General features: G+C 42.2%; 1 protein-coding gene and 1 non-coding gene across 2 annotated transcripts; both read right to left on the bottom strand.

Annotated features, from left to right (window-relative positions):
- Positions 1–696: 696 nt before the first annotated feature.
- LOC140217264 (uncharacterized) lies at positions 697–15,793 on the bottom strand. The gene is made up of 4 exons (XM_072287671.1): positions 15,416–15,793; positions 10,175–10,250; positions 4,851–5,067; positions 697–776 (listed from the first exon to the last, which is right to left on the bottom strand). Exons 1-4 carry the CDS (start codon positions 15,658–15,660, stop codon positions 697–699), a joined length of 618 nt encoding a protein of 205 aa, XP_072143772.1. The 5' UTR covers positions 15,661–15,793.
- TRNAS-UGA (transfer RNA serine (anticodon UGA)) lies at positions 7,846–7,918 on the bottom strand. Its single transcript has one exon. It is a non-coding gene; the product is annotated as a tRNA-Ser (tRNA).
- Positions 15,794–17,336: the final 1,543 nt, after the last annotated feature.

Below are 17,336 nucleotides of genomic sequence, written 5' to 3'. Positions count from 1 at the left end.
CTTTGTAGCAATCGCTACGAATGGGTAGGTATCTGATTTTCCCTATATTAATTACTTCTCTCCACCTTGCGGGTTGCCGCAGAACTACTACGTCGAACTTATCCTTTATATTTGTTATGACTGGACTTCAAGAATGTCACGCGATGGCACTTCGTCTTTTTCCTTCTTCGTATCTAAAGTACGCGTGGACTAAGCCAACTGAGCCCGTTCGTTGGCGTTGTAAACACGAATTGTGGGACAATGACGCACACAGCTTTATTAATTACTGCAAGAAGTCGATCCCATATGCTGCGCGAGAAAAAAGAAAAACAAGTCTATGAAGAGTGTATAATGCCATAAGTCCATAGCTATCTGCTATGTACAAGTTAGTTTACATTTTTGTTTACATATGGTAGCAATAAAATTTTGAATGTGTTATGCATGTGCACCTGTTGCTTATAGTCTGCACTTATGCATTAATGTTGGTAGATTAATAGTGCTCCTGAACCAGCTGTACTCTCATATATGTTGCATAAACAGAAAGAATTGGAGTGCTGAATCATGCAGTGCAAGAAAGAAAACAAGTGCACCGGCAATTAATTAACTGTTTTTATTGCACGATATATATTAGGAAAATTTCTTAAAATACATGTCTTATGAAATACTATGAAATAAATGTCTTATGAAATACTATGAAATAAATGTCTTATGAAATATTTACTTCCCCTTCGCAAGCATGGTCGCCAGGCTGGCCTTGACCTTGGTGTCGCTGGTACCAAATGTGCTGCAGGTGTATGCTGCAAATAAGTAGATGCAACAATATGAGGCAAAAATAACAAGTGTGTATTCTTTGCATGTTCATTAAGCATATTAATATATTTGCTCAAATCATTAAACTCAATACTTAAGGCAGTTGAACTATGACTAATGGCTGCTTGTCAATACAAATCAGTACCATTATACAATGTTTTATTTTTTGATATGGTGAACAATTAAACAGTCACACCTGCTGCTCATGCCAGCAACACTATGTTCCCTTTTATGACAAGTTCATATATGATGCATTAACGTACTTATCCCAAATGATCTCTATATTTATTGCTGAAACGTTACCCAGTTGGACTGTCTGTACATTCTTTTGGCTGGTAGTTAAATATGCCCGTGTAGAATGATATGCACAGAAGAGTGACTGGATTAATGATAGTATCATGCCAAAGATTGTAATTTATTTTCTTTAATACACATTTAAATATCTTTCTCATACTCCTAAATGAACACATTATTTGCCATAACTTCAGTAGAAGGCAGATGGACTGATTGCGTATACATGGTCACTTCTTAGTTCCTTAGAGATCACGAGATCTCTTGGTCATGCTGACATGGTTGCAAGTTAGGTGTACCACATGAGCACCAGAAATACAATGTGAGCACTTTCTGTGTCATCACATGACACATATGCTCCTCCTGGGAAACAAAACAAACTATTGTTGAATGAATGCTATCACAGTAAATTATTTAAGGTGCTCTCAAATGTAAGCAATGAACACGGCGCTGTCACTATCAGGCCCTGTTTTTCTCAGAAGCTGAGATGCCTCAAACACATTGAGGAGACAATCCCGCAAGCGGCGGGCTGCATGCCTGCAGCCTCGCCGCCACCCCCGGTTGGACCCCTCTTCGCTGACCGATCTCCCTCCGCCTAGAGCCCCGCGTCTTACGACCCTGGCGGTGTACGGTAGCTGTGTCATTCAGAGAGAGTAAAGTTGCGTTTCAAAGAGAAAGGTTGTGTGTCTGTTGGCTGCCCCAAGTTCGCGAGGCGCCCTTCTTGTGTGGGAGCCGCTTGGGGCGAGTGTACGCGTGTGCCTTACATTGCATCGCATGTTTCTAGTCCACAGTGGCACATTTGCGAGCCGCTGTCGACCAGAGCTAGTTTTCTAACCAAGTGCGCGGTTAGCTAGCTGAGTCCGCGGTAGGGAACTTTTTTACTTTTCGTTTACACAAACATACACATCTTTTCTAGGGTTTTGAGTTTCCCGACTTTAAGTTAACACAAGAAAATTTCCGTAAGAAATGTCATGTCAGTATGCTTGACTTTCATTTTTTTTTTGTTCTGAAAATGGCACCAATTTGTCAACTCCTTTGTGAGGTGAAATACTTTAAAAATATGTTTAAGACAGATTCTCTAGAGACCTTGTATGGCAATTAACTGAATTAAATTACTTGTTTGATAAAGCTGACAATGGCTTGGGCAAGTTTGTAATTCATGGCAAGATGAGCACAGCATGGAAGACAAGGACACAGACACATGACAATGACCGAAGAGATACACGGTGCTAATTAAGTCAGCTCTAAATCCAGGAGTTTGGTGCTTGCAGGGGTTATATGATACGGCAGAAGTGATGGTAAACCAAAGCTACACAATTTGAAAATTATGGTCTTTTTCTGCGGTGATGTGTGTCGTTCGATTACCATCCACCAGACGTGCATAGACTAATAAGACAGCTACAAGCAGCCTCATGGCCAGGCGTCCAGCTTTACAGGGGTGGATAGCACGGGAAATATTTGCACAGACCACTATGCTTGTTGTACAAAAACAAAAAAAGCACCACAGGAAAAGGAAAAAAAGCACCACGCAACTCTCAAACCACGTTTGCTATATATCACACCGCCAATTTCCCACTAGGTGGATGTCCTTCCCAACTGTATGTTCCTTTGTGTTAACTGAGCGCTGGGCCAGGAGTACGCCTGTACCTAATTTATCTGTATGCACCTGGCGACAGCTTCGTCTGCCTCCCACAGCATTCACGGATGCTAGACTATTTCACTATTGCTGTAGCAAGATGACAACCCCTACAAACAACTGAGCACCTGGCCGAAGTCTGCTTGTATTGCTATTATAAACTGGTGGGTGCACAACGGTAGGGATTGAATCATGCAACTTCCACAACCGCGCCAGGCATCCTAAATGACGACCAGCTCGGATGCAGACTTGGCTGTAGAATGCTGCCCTAGCAAAGTCTTGCTGCCACAGAATGGGGCACAGCTTTCAAGAGCAGATATCTCGTCTAAAGAACACCGGTTAGCCAGATTCCACTTTATCATGTGCTTCCGATGGACTGGGTAAACGATAGAAGCAGTCGATATCTCGGCATGGTTTATGTGAAGGCCAAACCGACAGGGCTAATAAAGTAGCAGTGATTCATGTACAAGGGTTCTCATATCAGCTTAAAAAAGATAGCTAAGGTATTTGATGTGGACTCTCTAATAACAAATCAAATAGTGTCCTATTCAATTCGGTCTTCGAATGAAATACACACTATTCGTAAATGCAAATATTTTTTGAATAGCTTTCGAATATCTATAAACGTCAACTGTGCCTAAATAAACAGAAAATTGAAGCAAGAGCATGGTAAATTTTCGGCCCCACGCCACAGTGTAGACATGAGAAATGACAACTTGTGTAGTGGAGAAGGCTAAGCCACATAGGTAGCCATACTTCAACGGATGTACAGAGATCATTCGTCATCTCTGAAGTGCCCTACGCATGTGACTACACTACTGGTTTGCTCCTAATTGTCCATTTGTGCTTTTTTTAAAAGAACATGGCTTCATATCCTATATTTAATTATAGAAACTTGCTAACCTTAAGAATACTGGAATGTGAACATCGTTTTGTATTACTTGTGATAACGGCTATTATTTGAAACCTATTTGACAAGCATTCTATATTCGATTTCATTCGATTCGCTCCTGGCACTATTCAATTCATATTTGAGTTGGTGCAAAAATAATTATTTGCACACCTCTACTGATTGTATTTTTTTCCTAGCATTATGAGCCAGCTAGCCCAGCAACAAGTTTTATTCAGCTGTGGAGAAATGTGAATCGGTCAAACTGGCACTTAGTCTGAGATTGCGCCAGCAACTGCAGCAACATAAAAGGCGCACTTGCATCACATTGGTTATTGCATTCAGTCCTGTGGTTGTAACCCCCCCCCCTTTTTTTAAAGGTATGTGTCATAAGTAACCATATGGACCACAAAGCATGTGAAACCATCGAAGCTTTCCACATAAATAAAAACCATGAATTTTGCATCTCATGTTCACTTTATCAGCCATCTCGAATGCAAAATCTGTCTTGGAAGGTTTGGTCTAAGCTAGTCGTATGATGGTGCGCATGCAGTCACGCTCTTCGTATTTATCATTTGCAGTTTGCAATAAACTGCGTGTTGCTTTTCAGTCCTTGGACTCTGTAGTCCTCTGTGCCGCCATCCCTTTCACGCTGCAGTCATAATGATAGCACTTAAAACAAAGCATTCTCAACATTTCTTTCTCATAGAAGATCCTGAAGATGAATGCACAAAGCTTTCCATTCATAAATACTCTTTGCCATGGGCTGGCCGCATTCACTAATATGTTCAGCAGAAGGAATGACTTGATTTTGCTCTTACACAGTCATAGCATATGCACATTTTTGTGAATAAGGGCCCTGGTTTTCTTATAATGCTCCTCCTGTTGCTGTCTTCTACTCTCGCTACCCCCAGAATGTTTGCAGGTACCCTCGACCCGTCTCCCACTAAAAACTTTTCCCATTACATATTTCCAAGGTCTGTGCAAAGTTGCAGCATGTCTGTCAAACTTCCATGAACAAGTATGGAATGCATATAAGCACCACTGCACCTCTCATCCTGGAAAATGAGCTGGGCCAAACCAGAAAGTTGGGTTTTATTAAATTTTGATTAATGTTTTTGCTGTTTTAATTAAATCAGATGTTCCTAGCCATGCAGATCTCTGCGAAATATTTACCTCTGAGATAAAATCAGCCAGCAGGAGATGAAATATATATGTGGTAAAGTCGGCATTATTTGAACTTACCAATAATTGTGTCCACCTTTGTTTTATCAAGAGCTGGCTTTGGAATCGCATCAGGGCGGTTGTTGCACTGACGTCCATAGAGAGAGGACCCATTAAGTTCCTCTTGACTGAAGACACATCGCAACAGTGCCCTGGCAAACCTCGGTGCGGTCGGGCACATCGCTTTCCACTTCTGCAGCATGATTCTTGGAACTGTTATGCCATTTCCTATGTCCACCTAAATTTAGAAAGAAAGTGCAGTTGCTGAGAGCAGTTGGCATTTTTTGTAGCACTGGCTCTTCACAGCTACAACTTCAAGAACTTTCAGGGCAGCTCATATTGACAACTTGAGGATTAGAGCTTAAACATGCAACATAATGATTACAGGTATGTGCTCTTTTCTGAGGCAAAAGTAGAAATGGGCTTTGTACTGGCCAGGAATGTATTTATGCAGCAAGTGACGCCATGACCAAGAAGACAGCAGCAAGGGGAAAACTATGAACATGGGAGATCTGGCAAGGATAGGTCCACCTACAGCAAGCAGCGCTCCTACTCCTCTATCAAAATGGGGAGACACTAAACTTCTATGTGCACCTCACACTTCATTACACAATAATTCTTACACAATAACTGAGTAAATATTGACAGTACCAACAAGCATAAATGTCATAATCAGATTTTACCCAGGGAGGTTCTAAATTAAGGATTAAGTGGTCCTCAAAAGTTCAGTAACAGCAGCAGAGCCAACCCAGTATAGCCAGGCATATTTGATGAATGGTTGCTCCCATCGAGAGAGCCACGCTGCTGGTGTCGTCGTATTATCACTTTGTGCACATATTTCTTGCCGTAAGCAGCTACGTCAGAAAGCGGATATATGCATTACAATTACTCTCATGAAATAATATGGATGTCTTATTAAACATCCTTTAAAGGCCTTCATGGGAGGAAAGAGGTATGAATATGTATGTATGCATAGCAAACCCACAATACAGCTTAATGTAGGCTTAACAATAGGTAAGCAATAACAGCTAAAAAAATAAATGATGGGGTTTACCCTGCCAAAACACAATCTCATTATGAGGCACGCTGTAGTAGGGTGCTCCAAATAATTCAGACCACCTGGGTTTCTTTAACGTGCACCTAACTCAAAGTACATGGGTGTTTTTGCATTTCGGCCCTAGCAAAATGCAGCCGCTGTGGCCAGGATTCGATTCTGCGACCTCGTGCTTAGCAGCCTAACACCATAGACACTAAGCTGCTACGGCAGTTTGCAATAAAAGCTGTTTATACATAAGGTTCTTCATATTTAGCTAAAAGCTGATAAGACCTACTTTTGTGCAAGCCAAACTAAATTTTTGAAAATCGGTTTACACCCTGCTTCTCCCAGCAGTTCACCCTTTCGTAATAGATAATAATAAATGCAGGTCTTACAATAACAATAAATGATGCACACTTTTTGCATTTGTATGCGAGTGATCAAGATTAAGATATTATTCACGTTAACTATATAGATACGGTATACAGGGTGTCCCAACCATCATGCATCAAGATTAAGAAATATACAAATGACACATAGCTGGGCAGAACCAAGGTAATGTTTGCCTTCGTTTGGAGATACTCAGGTTATTTCTTTATTCTGCCTAATTACATAATTAGTCTTCATTAATCAACTAATATAATAACAGTGTATAATAGCTGTGTCTTACCAGTACTCACGTACGGGGCAGAAACCTGGAGGCTTACGAAAAGGGTTCTGCTTAAATTGAGGACGACGCAACGAGCTATGGAAAGAGGAATGATGGGTGTAACGTTAAGGGATAAGAAAAGAGCAGATTGGGTGAGGGAACAAGCGTGAGTTAATGACATCTTAGTTGAAACCAAGAAAAATAAATGGCCATAGGCAGGACATGTAATGAGGAGGGAAGATAACCGATGGTCATTAAGGGTTATGGACTGGATTCCAATGGAAGGGAAGCGTAGCAGGGGGCGGCAGAAGGTTAGGTGGGCAGATGAGATTAAGAAGTTTGCAGGGACAACATGGCCACAATTAGTACATGACCGGGGTAGTTGGAGAAGTATGGGAGAGGCTTTTGCCCTGCAGTGGGCGTAACCAGGCTGATGATGATGATGAATCAACTCAAGTATTATAATTCGATGAAAGCGGTCAATGAAAAAATTGTAGAGCAACATGAAAAACTCCCAATACAACTTTCCGTTGCTCAATATGTGCTACATGAAAGTGTTCTTCCGAACATGAAAGAAGCTCACGAATACATGCAGAATTGCCACACGACTGGCTGTTCGAGGCACTATTTATTCGTGGGCTTCTTTCACGGTCGGAGAAACACTTTTATGTAGCACGTATTGCGCAACAGAAAGCTGTATCAGGAGCTTTTCATGTTCCTTTACAATTTTTTCAGACACTTCTGATCTAATTATAATAGGTAATAAATAAATTATTTAGACTAAATGTCTAATAGGGCAGATTGCAAAAAATAATCAGAGTATCTCCAAGCGAGTGCAAACATCGCCTTGCTTCTGCCCAGCTACATGGCATTTGCATATTTTTAAATCTTGGTGTATCATAGTTGGGACACCCTGTATATGCCCTGTTTCTGCTTAACACACAAGCGAGTACCATCTTAAGGGAATGAAAGCTTGTTGCTCTTTCAGTAGCCACATCTACATGACTACAACCATGGCACAAAACACCCCATATCCCGCACATCACATACATGTAAATGGTGGTAATGCTCTACCAACTGAATTACCACAGCACTTACGTTGTTCTGTAATGTGAACGGTAGCTGTGACATCAGCAGATGTTTACCCAATTACAGCCTGGACAAGGTAAAATTATTCCAATCCGTTTATACTACAAATCCACCATTAGTCATATCATAAGAAGCCAACAAGCACTGACACCAAGGGGAACATAGGGGAAATTACTTGTGCTTAATAAATGAAATAAAGAAACGATAAATTCATGGAAATTAAAGTGGATGAAAAAATAACTTGCCGCAGGTGGGAACCGAACCCACAACCTTCACATTTCACGTGCGATGCTCTACCAATTGAGCTACAGCGGCGCCATTTCCCCATCCACTTCCTTGGGTATTTGTTTCCTTGTACAACCCTGGTAGTTTTAGCCAGCGCCACCGCTCACGAACCTTGGCGGCGGACGTGGAACATCCTTTCTGCTGCAGGTGTCACGAGAACGTGATCTTTTTGGGTGAAGGCAACTGGTCAATAAACCCACGCATGCTACCTGAAGGCATCGATTTTGCCGGATTCGAGACCCTCGTTATGTAATAAATGAGAAGAAAGGGGGTTAATCGAGGGGCCCGATTTTTATTAGTCATGTCATAAGAAGCTGACAAACACTGACCCCAAGGACAGCATAGGGGAAATTACTTGTGCTTAATAAATGAAATAAAGAAACGATAAATGAATGGAAATGAAATTGGGCCCCTCAATTAACCCCCTTTCTTCTCATTTATTACATAACGAGGGTCTCGAATCCGGCAAAATCGATGCCTTCAGGTAGCATGCGTGGGTTTATTGACCAGTTGCCTTCACCCAAAAAGATCACGTTCTCGTGACGCCTGCAGCAGAAAGGATGTTCCACGTCCGCCGCCAAGGTTTGTGAGTGGTGGCGCTGGCTAACACTACCAGGGATCTACTAGGAAACATAAATACCCAAGAAAGCAGATGGGGAAATGGCACCGCACTAGCTCAAGTGGTAGAGCATCACACGCGAAATGTGAAGGTTGTGGGATCATTCCCTACCTGCGGCAAGTTTTTTCATCCACTTTCATTTTCATTCATTTTTCGTTTGTTTATTTAATTTATTAAGCACAAGTAATTTCCCTTTGTTGTCCTCGGTGTCAGTGTTTGTTGGCTTCTTATGATTGACTAATAAAAATCGGGCTCCTCTGTTAACCCCACTTCTCGTTTAAATCCACCATTAGGCCTCCGAGGTAGGACGAATGACTAGGGCCCAGCCCATATGGGCAGGTGCTGGACCCTTAAGTTTTACAGTATTTATGTGCATTACTCTCACAAAATGGTGGCTGATTTATTAAGTTGGCATTCTATTGTTGTTGCAAAAGCACATATAGAGAGCCAAGAAGGCAAGATGACCCAGAAAAACAAAAGAAATAACCTACAGGTCTAGCATGGACACAGAAATACTCCCAATGCATATGATAACGTAGGCCAACAAGGGCTTGTAAGATGAGGAAAAGCATCAAGCCTCCTGTGAAGCACGTCATTGTGCACAACTTTTTGTACTGCTTTCCTGTTAGAAAAAAGTGCAAGTTAACCAAGGGATCACTAAACACATCTGTATTGGCTGTTTTTGTTAATGTTGTTTCTTTTAAATGTACTAGTAATGCCTGAATGTCCCACCAAGGATCTGTACAGTGTTGCATGATTTGTGAGCAGCTCCCTTTGCCATTATATGTTTCATGACTGATTTCACGAGTTTAAATAAAATGTTTGTGTCCAAAATGAGAGCGCTTAATCATTTGTAAAAAGCTACAAGGAAAATCGTGAACATTTGTCTGCTTAACAACACTCCTATTTATTTCTTTAAAAATAACATGATTTGTAGCCCCCCCCCCCCAATTAAAATAAATATACAACCAAGAAATGAAAGACTGTTCATACACAGAAATGAATTCTCTAGTGCACAAAATATGCTCATGTTACATAAGGGTGTCTCACTTCTAGAAAGGAAAGTATGGCAAACAGATCTGGGCAGCAGCTTCAGGAGATTCTGGAGGTGTAGGTGTTCGTTCAACTTTGTCGATTATTTTTTGTAATCTTTTCACCATTTTTGCAGCATCTGATATAAAAAAGATGTAAGGCACAATGAAGTTTTCTTTTTCTAAGCAAAAATAATTTACATACATTGCTGATAATCAAGAACATAAAGGCACCAGGAAACAAGCAACAATCTTACCACAGCAGCATAAAGTTGAGCTTTAATACACCTTGTGGTATTTCCTACCTGGTTTAGTGGTATCTTATGCTATCCAATTCCACAAAATATGATAATCTACCTTTTCTGAATGCAGATAGGTTGCTGTTCCATAATGAGTGCAAAACGAAAGTTATGATATTGTTACAGAAGGATAAAAGAGAAAGGAAGAAAATCGCGAGACGCTGGCTGCTGCATGTTGTTGCTAGTCAGCCATCTTAACCACACTGACTCTGCTTGCATATATATTGTAAATACCGTCTGTCTATATTTCCAACATCCCTGTAACGTATTGGTGGAGGTGCGGGGTACCATGGCTGGAAATGGAGCTCCGCAGTGGACGTCACATTACCGTCCTCACCATGAATGATGGTGAGCATGTGGGATCAACATCAATGCCGCCTCCAATGTCACCGTCACCAGCTACGTCGCTGTCCCTTTCGGTTGTGGTTGTGCAACCCAAGGATCCTGGAACTTTCTGCAGAACCGATGGCACCGACGCTGAAAAGTGGGTGGCTATGTATGAACGCGTGAATGGAATCAACAGATGGGACCCTACGCTTATGCTAGCTAACCTGTTGTTCTACCTGAGGCAGGGCAAAGGTGTGGTACGAAAACCAAGAAGAGGAACTAACCAGCTGGGACCAATGCAAAGACAAGTTAACAGAGTTGTTTGGCAAACTAGCCGGCCGTAAAATTGCCGCAAAGCAGGAACTGGCCTCCCATGCCCAATCCGCCACGGAGTCCTATGTCTCGTACCTCCAGGACGTGCTGGCGCTTTGTCGAAAAGCCAATCGCGACATGACAGAAGCTGAGAAGGTCGGGCATGTGCTCAAGGGAATTGCTGAAAATGCCTTTCATCTGCTCATGTGCAAAAGCTGCTCTACAGTTGATGCTATCAGCAAAGAGTGCCGACAATTCGAGCAGGCCAAAAGCCGACACATACTGCAACCATTCGCCAGACTTCCCAATACTGCCGCAACGTTGACATGTGAAGATCAGCCCGCACAGCAGAATGCGTTGCCATCAGAGGACGTGGTGTGAATCATTCAACGTGAACTGGGTGCGATGGCACCCGCAGCTTTCTGTTCGCATAGCGCTGATGCTACCCCTTTTTAAGTTATCCTCCTACAAGCCCCCATTCGCCAGGAACTTGAAAACATTTTTGTCTGTGCTGTCCCCAACCCCAGAGCCAACGAACACCCTTCTACTATTTTCGCTACACCCCGATGCTTCTTTCTGCATTATTGCAACCCAACTATATCTATTAATGCAGTTTACTAAAAGGGATGACTTTCAGTAAAACTTAAGTACTTGCAGAAGAAGCAGACCGCCTATTCACGCTCGGCCGCAGCCGTCCACATAGGAATGTGTCATAGCCATCATGTGGCATTAACTTCAATTAGTTCTGAGCACTCAACTAATCTCGAACCATGCAAAACTTAAGGTCAGACCACACCAACGCTTGCCAGTGCGCGCTCACTGGCAACTCCTGCCTAGAAGCCTTGACATACATCACTTTATGTAACAGCAGTTCTAAATGCACAATTTAGATGTGGCTACTATCTGTTGGTCAAGCTGGAGGAGGACAAAGCCATACTGCACCATGTAGAATGGCCAGACTAGAGCACATGAGCACGAGTGTGCACTCTAGTGCTGTCGTACTCCTAGCTAACACATTACAGTTGCATGTAGCTGTGTGCGCTATGTAACGTCTACAGTGCGGCTGCCGCAGGGTGCAGCAACAAGCCCACTCGCTGAGGACAACTGCGTGTTCCGAGTGGTCTCCCTGGGCAGTGTGGCTTCAGGCGCGTGTCAGCGCAAAAATTGGAAGTAGTGGCATCTCCATGAACATCCAAAGTCAAATTTGCACTGCGTGACATTCAGTAGGTAACGTTCAGTAGTTAGAGCATTGTAGGCACGCCTCGCTCTGCCATAACCTTCCCAGTGCAAGGCATTGAACAATCAGCAAGAGTGCGAAAGGGCATCATAGGTGATATTCGAATGCCAATAACTCCATTTTTGGTGAACTTTTTGAAGTAGTTTTGGGGGCAAAGTATTTCCGAAATAGTCTACGTTAACTTGGATGCATTTTTAGATGTTTAAAAAAGTGTTTCAAAGTCTCTCTTAAAAAGTGTCCTGCACTTTGTGCAGCTCCAGCTAAATATAACTATAATATCAATTTTACAAGATGATGCCTGATTGACTAATAGATAGCTTAAATGTTTAGGCCGGATCATTCACAGACCTTGCCCTTTTTTCTGAGAGAACACTTTTCTCTTCTTTCGAGGTTTATTTATTGCTGGTATCATTATTAATCACTCTTGCAACACAGCTGGCCACACATCACAGTGCACTAATAAACAGTAAACAAACACCCGAATATTTTCTTGCACTCACTTCAAGTGTAGAAACTGTGAAAACAACATGTTAATTTATAACTTCTTGCATGTTGTGTGGCGAACTGTTGCGAAACATTAAAAAAATTATCTTTATTATTCTTATTGGTAAAATCACTGTGCATATATTGTTAGGGAGGACATAGATTCCGGATGAATGCGTAGAATTTTGTTTTCAATTCTCTTATGCTAGAAAAAATTTTCTGTGTATCATATACGAGGTCTGCGCCCAAATGTTTGTGCTGTGGGTCAGCAAAAAAGTGGAAAAGGGTGTAACAGCACCGCTCTCTTCAAAAGTAAGCGCCGTTGCTGCTGAAATGCCTAACAGAAGTCTTCGAAGGAAGCTTCCAACAATGGAAGAAGACGGAGAAGCAGTGCATTGTCTAATGGGGAACATTTTCAAAGTGTCCACATTGTTGTACATGAAAGTTTGCAATATATTTTTTTTAAAACATACCGTACATACTTATAGCACATACCTCATGTATGTGTCAACACATCATGCAGCAAGGGGTTAAGTGTAACTAATTTCATTAACAAAACAGTCACCAAAAGAATTGACATAAATGCTCCATGTGGATCATAAAGGTGCCATGACACCAAATTTCTGAGCCAGAATTATGCATTGCATGTAAAATCGTATGCGCCCCACCGCAAGCAGGCAAAATTTGAGCACATCCAGTGTGGCAGAAAATTTGTATATTAGTTTTTTGTATCCTAGTTGAACCACACAGCTGTCTGGCAACATTACCTGCCAACAAAATGAATTGCATTCCCAGCTACAAATCTCTCCAAGTAATGGAAGCCGATTTTGAAGGCTGTGTTCTTGTGCATTCTAAGTGCCGGATGCAATTGCAGTAATCATGAATACGTCATGGCCCCCATGCATTGCTTTGTTTGCGCATGTGCATCTCAGCCAAAGCTCAATATATTTTCTTCAAGAATTCTTTCATTTTTGTTGCTCTTATCATGCAAGTGAAAGAATTGAAGAGAACTGAACAGCAATGGCCTTGCTGCACCATCAGGTGCTAGATCGCATGGAGCAAGACGCCCAGTGTGGTCTTGTACTGTTTTGAAGAGTCTACACCGCAGTGACTTCACGCTTCCTGATATCACACAATTCACGCCAAACTGGCACTCATAGCCGATGGGAGGAGCCTAGAGGGACAGATTTCAAATTGATATTTCGAGTTAAGAGTGTGCACCAAGAGTCAAGTTCTTTGTCGGCCACTCTACTCCCAGAAAGTATGATAAACTGATAATAGCTGGATGACTATATTCAAACAAGCGCTCATGCCCTAAATCCAAAAGAAGGAAATTCATTAAATTGTGGACTAAATATGTGTGACACTACAGAAACGTGCTGTAAATCTGTTTCCTATGACTTACAGAACAGTGTTGTGATTAGAGGAGAAGGTAAGTCTAGTAAGGTAAGAAGATGAGTACACACCAAGCGTAAGTTCAAGTTGCAAGTTTTTTGCTTCCAAGTCCATCACTTGTTTTGTGAGGTGGCTCTCATCAGGACCCTTTTAAGAAAAGAACAAGAAAGCAGTTTATTTATTTTAAAAGGTACTCTCACCAAACTTCTGGTTTCACTACATTAATAGATAGCTGTTGACCTAGTAATCACATTAGCAGCTTCAATTCATTCATTGTAGAACGAATTGTGAAATGCAGCTAAGCCCACTTAGAATGAACTGGTTCTTGTAGTAATAATTGTTTTCTATGAGAAAGACTTGTTAGAATTGTACCTGCTCCTAAAGCAACTCTGAGACAATCAGAAGGATTATCATTTCATGTGCAAAAATAAACACAAAAATTTCTTGCCATAAGGTTTACTGCTCTTTGTTCAACTAGTGCCTCCAGACTAATGGCACTTTAACAGTTTTCCAGGCTACTGTTATGTTTGCTTCCTGTAGTGGTGCAAATGCACAGAGGCACAGTACACCTGATATTCACCGTAGCAACTCCATAATAAGACTTCAGTCCTGTTCATGCTTCTGGAGCTTTTTCTGACAACTGCAAACTGATGGGAAAGGATGGTGCATGTTTTTATCAGAATGTGAAGACATCTGCCAAGCGGTCAATTTAGGCACCACTGGCCTCCTTCAAGCTCTTGGGTTTAGCGAGAGCAAGGGAAAAGTAAACATGTCCGCAATAGAGATTAGTAAGAGGCGATTGGAAGATTGGTTGAAGAAAAGTAGGAGAATGACAAAAATACGTAGTGGTACAAAAGCAGAGTTCGCCATAGGGGGTCAGAAAACTTGGTTGTGGGAGTTCATAGTTTCATAGGTTCAAACACAGCAAAAAACTCGAGAAAAAAGAAGCAGGCATCCGTGGCCTCCTCCAGCTCCGGTATGGAAGACCGCTTGCCTCCTGAAGTCATCGGTTCACAGCACTGAAATATCTCTATCTCGACTATTCATGAACCAATTTGAAATATTCTTGCGGTAAAATGATCCATAGAGCATGTAACAACTTCTGGCGCATAACCAAAATTTTTTTATGTGGCCCGGTGAGGGGATCTTTAAAGAGTACTAGTAAAGTTCATACTTTGGTATTATGAAAGTTTGCGATTTTCAATAATTATATAAATATCTATGGCTTAAATATTGGCCACCAAAAGCCACTAGAATTTAACTTCATTAAAATCCAACGAACACACCAAATTTGCTGCAGTGTTTGCTGAAAAAAAAAAACATTTCTCTTTACTCGTGTATTAAGATAGGATCGAGCTCCTCTGTTGATCTTCCTCTTCGTACCAGCTGGTGACATGCAACTCAAAACTCGCTGCCGTGTATCTAAAACGCTACTAGGGGCTTTGCGTTAGGTTTCCGGCGCTTACATAATTTTATGGTATCAAACTCGGCGTAGCAAAAATGATATGTTTTGGTTTTGTGGGGTTAAGTAATTCAGAACTTTCATTAGGCTTTCTTCCCTCGGACGCCCAGTGAAAATTACGCAATATCCGCCACTTGGGATCAATCGAACTGGTATCATCAAAAATGCAACAATAGCATTTTAGACAAGAGTTCGTACATCCTGCACCGCTACAACTTACCATTACTGCGGGTAACAGCCGGCCGCCAATATCACCGACGTTGGCTGGGATGCCGTTGCGGCGTTTCTCCATTGACTTCTCCGATCCTAATAATAATAAATATTTCGCAGAGAAGCGCAGGAAGTGTTATTTAATATCATGCCACAACGTGGCGTAAAACAGAAACAGCAGGTACAGCACCCTGCGGCACTCACCGATTCCGATAATGAACGCCTCGTCCGGTTCGACGTCCGGCGCACACTGGACTCGATACACTCTTCCCGCCATACAGTCGACGATGGCGGGATTTTCGATCAGGCGACGCCCGGCCTCGACATCCACAAGACTTCTGATCGGGTAGACGTCCCACGCGTCTATGCTTACCCACTTTACGAGAATATGCGTCATTTCGCAGTAACTTTACAAACACGCGACAGGTCAGCAAGCGACGATACCGCGACTATGCAGCTTGGCGACGACCTGAAAGAACCGCCAAACGAAGTAGCTAAACTGCATTCTATGACTGAAGTTTCGAATATCGCGTTCAGTAATCTATGGTTCGTAACGAGAACCAGTAGCACAATTAAAACCTCGCGTAAAATCATGATGTAATATTTTACGTTGTAAATTATGAATCGTAACGTCCCTTATTTATATATACGCAATTGTTGGCAACTCAGCAGGCAGACGCGAAACCGAAACCGATGTGGCTCGCGCAGTGCAAGCCCCAGTGCAGTACTGCGCTTGCGCGTTCCTGTGTTATCGCACGGATCTACGTCCATATCAGTATGCATAGCCTGCCTTTTTTTTTGCCGTTAAAAAGAATGTGTAATAATAAGTTTGCTCAGGCAATGTCCAGTGACAATTTAAGTTTTAATAAAAAAATTATACTTTGCGGTCTGAGCTACTACTGTGGGCAATAAAATCGACCTTAGTTCTTGCGAGAACAAATTGTCTTAAAAGCACTAGCTATAAAACTTGTTGCATGAGTTGGCTCGTATAATGCTTGAGAAAAGATATTGTGCCAAAGACATACAAGGACGAGAGGGTGGCGGATTTTGCCGTATCCACATTTTCGTTAACTGCTCTATATAGGGATAATAAAGTATTACGACTGCCACTGTAAAAGTATTTAGTGACATGACTGCATAGGTCAGTAACAGTGCAACTATATTATCGCGGAGCACCACCGCAATGATATGGGAAGAGGGGAGGGGAATGTAAAATCGGAACATTGCATAACTGATATTGGTCAAAGTTCGCATCATTTTCTCCTGGTACAGTTTTAAAATTTTGCTAGCCTGTTTCCCTTAAATTAGTGCACATGTACATTTGAGGCAAACATATTTGCCCTCGTCATCATGCACGAGAAGGGACCAAATCTGAGCATGTCAGTAAATCAGGATCGAGGAGGAGGAATAAACTTTATTTATATATAAATAAAAAAAAATGACCTGACGGTGGAACCGTACAAGGTGACTGGCGTTCCTAGTCCAGGACACCACGGGCCTGACCCGATAGCTTGACCCTGCTCACCCGACGATACTGGTCTTCAGGGCTCGGGCTTGTCAGCTGGGTCTCCCACAGGCTCGACGGTTTTTCCGGAAATGCGTGATATCGACGAGTTGTGCCCACATTTTGTTACCATGAGGTAGAGGGTATGGACGTAGAGCAGAAGGCGCACTTGTCAGTGTAGCTCGTAGGACACATAGCAGCAGGGTGCCGTGCGGGAATGTGCCGGTCTGTATAGTTCCCAGATTATCACCGCCTCTTTGGTCAGCTTTGGATGCGGGGATGGGTAGGTCCTCCAACCCAGTCTAGTGGCTTAGGATGTCGGTGTATCTTTTCGGGATGCCATCGTGCATGGTCTACCGGCGCTCGTGAACACGATGGGATTCGGCCCGGAGAATGTGAATTATGATTACTATAAAAATTTATTATGAAACAAAGTCCTTGCAAATTTCCCAAGCGATTAAGTGCTTTCGACATGAACCCACGCAGTCCGGAAATACATATTGCACTAATTTGCTTAGTTTGCGGAATTGCACAAAATGAGAAATGTGACCGAATAACCGGTACGTACA

This window comes from Dermacentor andersoni, chromosome 4 (genome assembly GCF_023375885.2).
Source record: "Dermacentor andersoni chromosome 4, qqDerAnde1_hic_scaffold, whole genome shotgun sequence".
NCBI lineage: Eukaryota > Metazoa > Arthropoda > Arachnida > Ixodida > Ixodidae > Dermacentor > Dermacentor andersoni.
The sequence above is the reverse complement of the archived record's forward strand: the minus strand, read 5'-3'. Positions and strand labels throughout refer to the sequence as shown.

What these genes read in the sequence shown, in the direction of transcription:
- LOC140217264 (XM_072287671.1), bottom strand. Translation starts at nt 15,660, where the DNA reads ATGACGCATATTCTCGTAAAGTGGGTAAGCATAGACGCGTGGGACGTC. An exon ending in CTGTTTTACGCCACGTTGTG is followed by an intron (nt 10,251 to 15,415) that starts GCATGATATTAA and finishes CACAACCGAAAG; the next exon opens with GGACAGCGACGTAGCTGGTG. An exon ending in CATGCTCACCATCATTCATG is followed by an intron (nt 5,068 to 10,174) that starts GTGAGGACGGTA and finishes TTCTAAATTTAG; the next exon opens with GTGGACATAGGAAATGGCAT.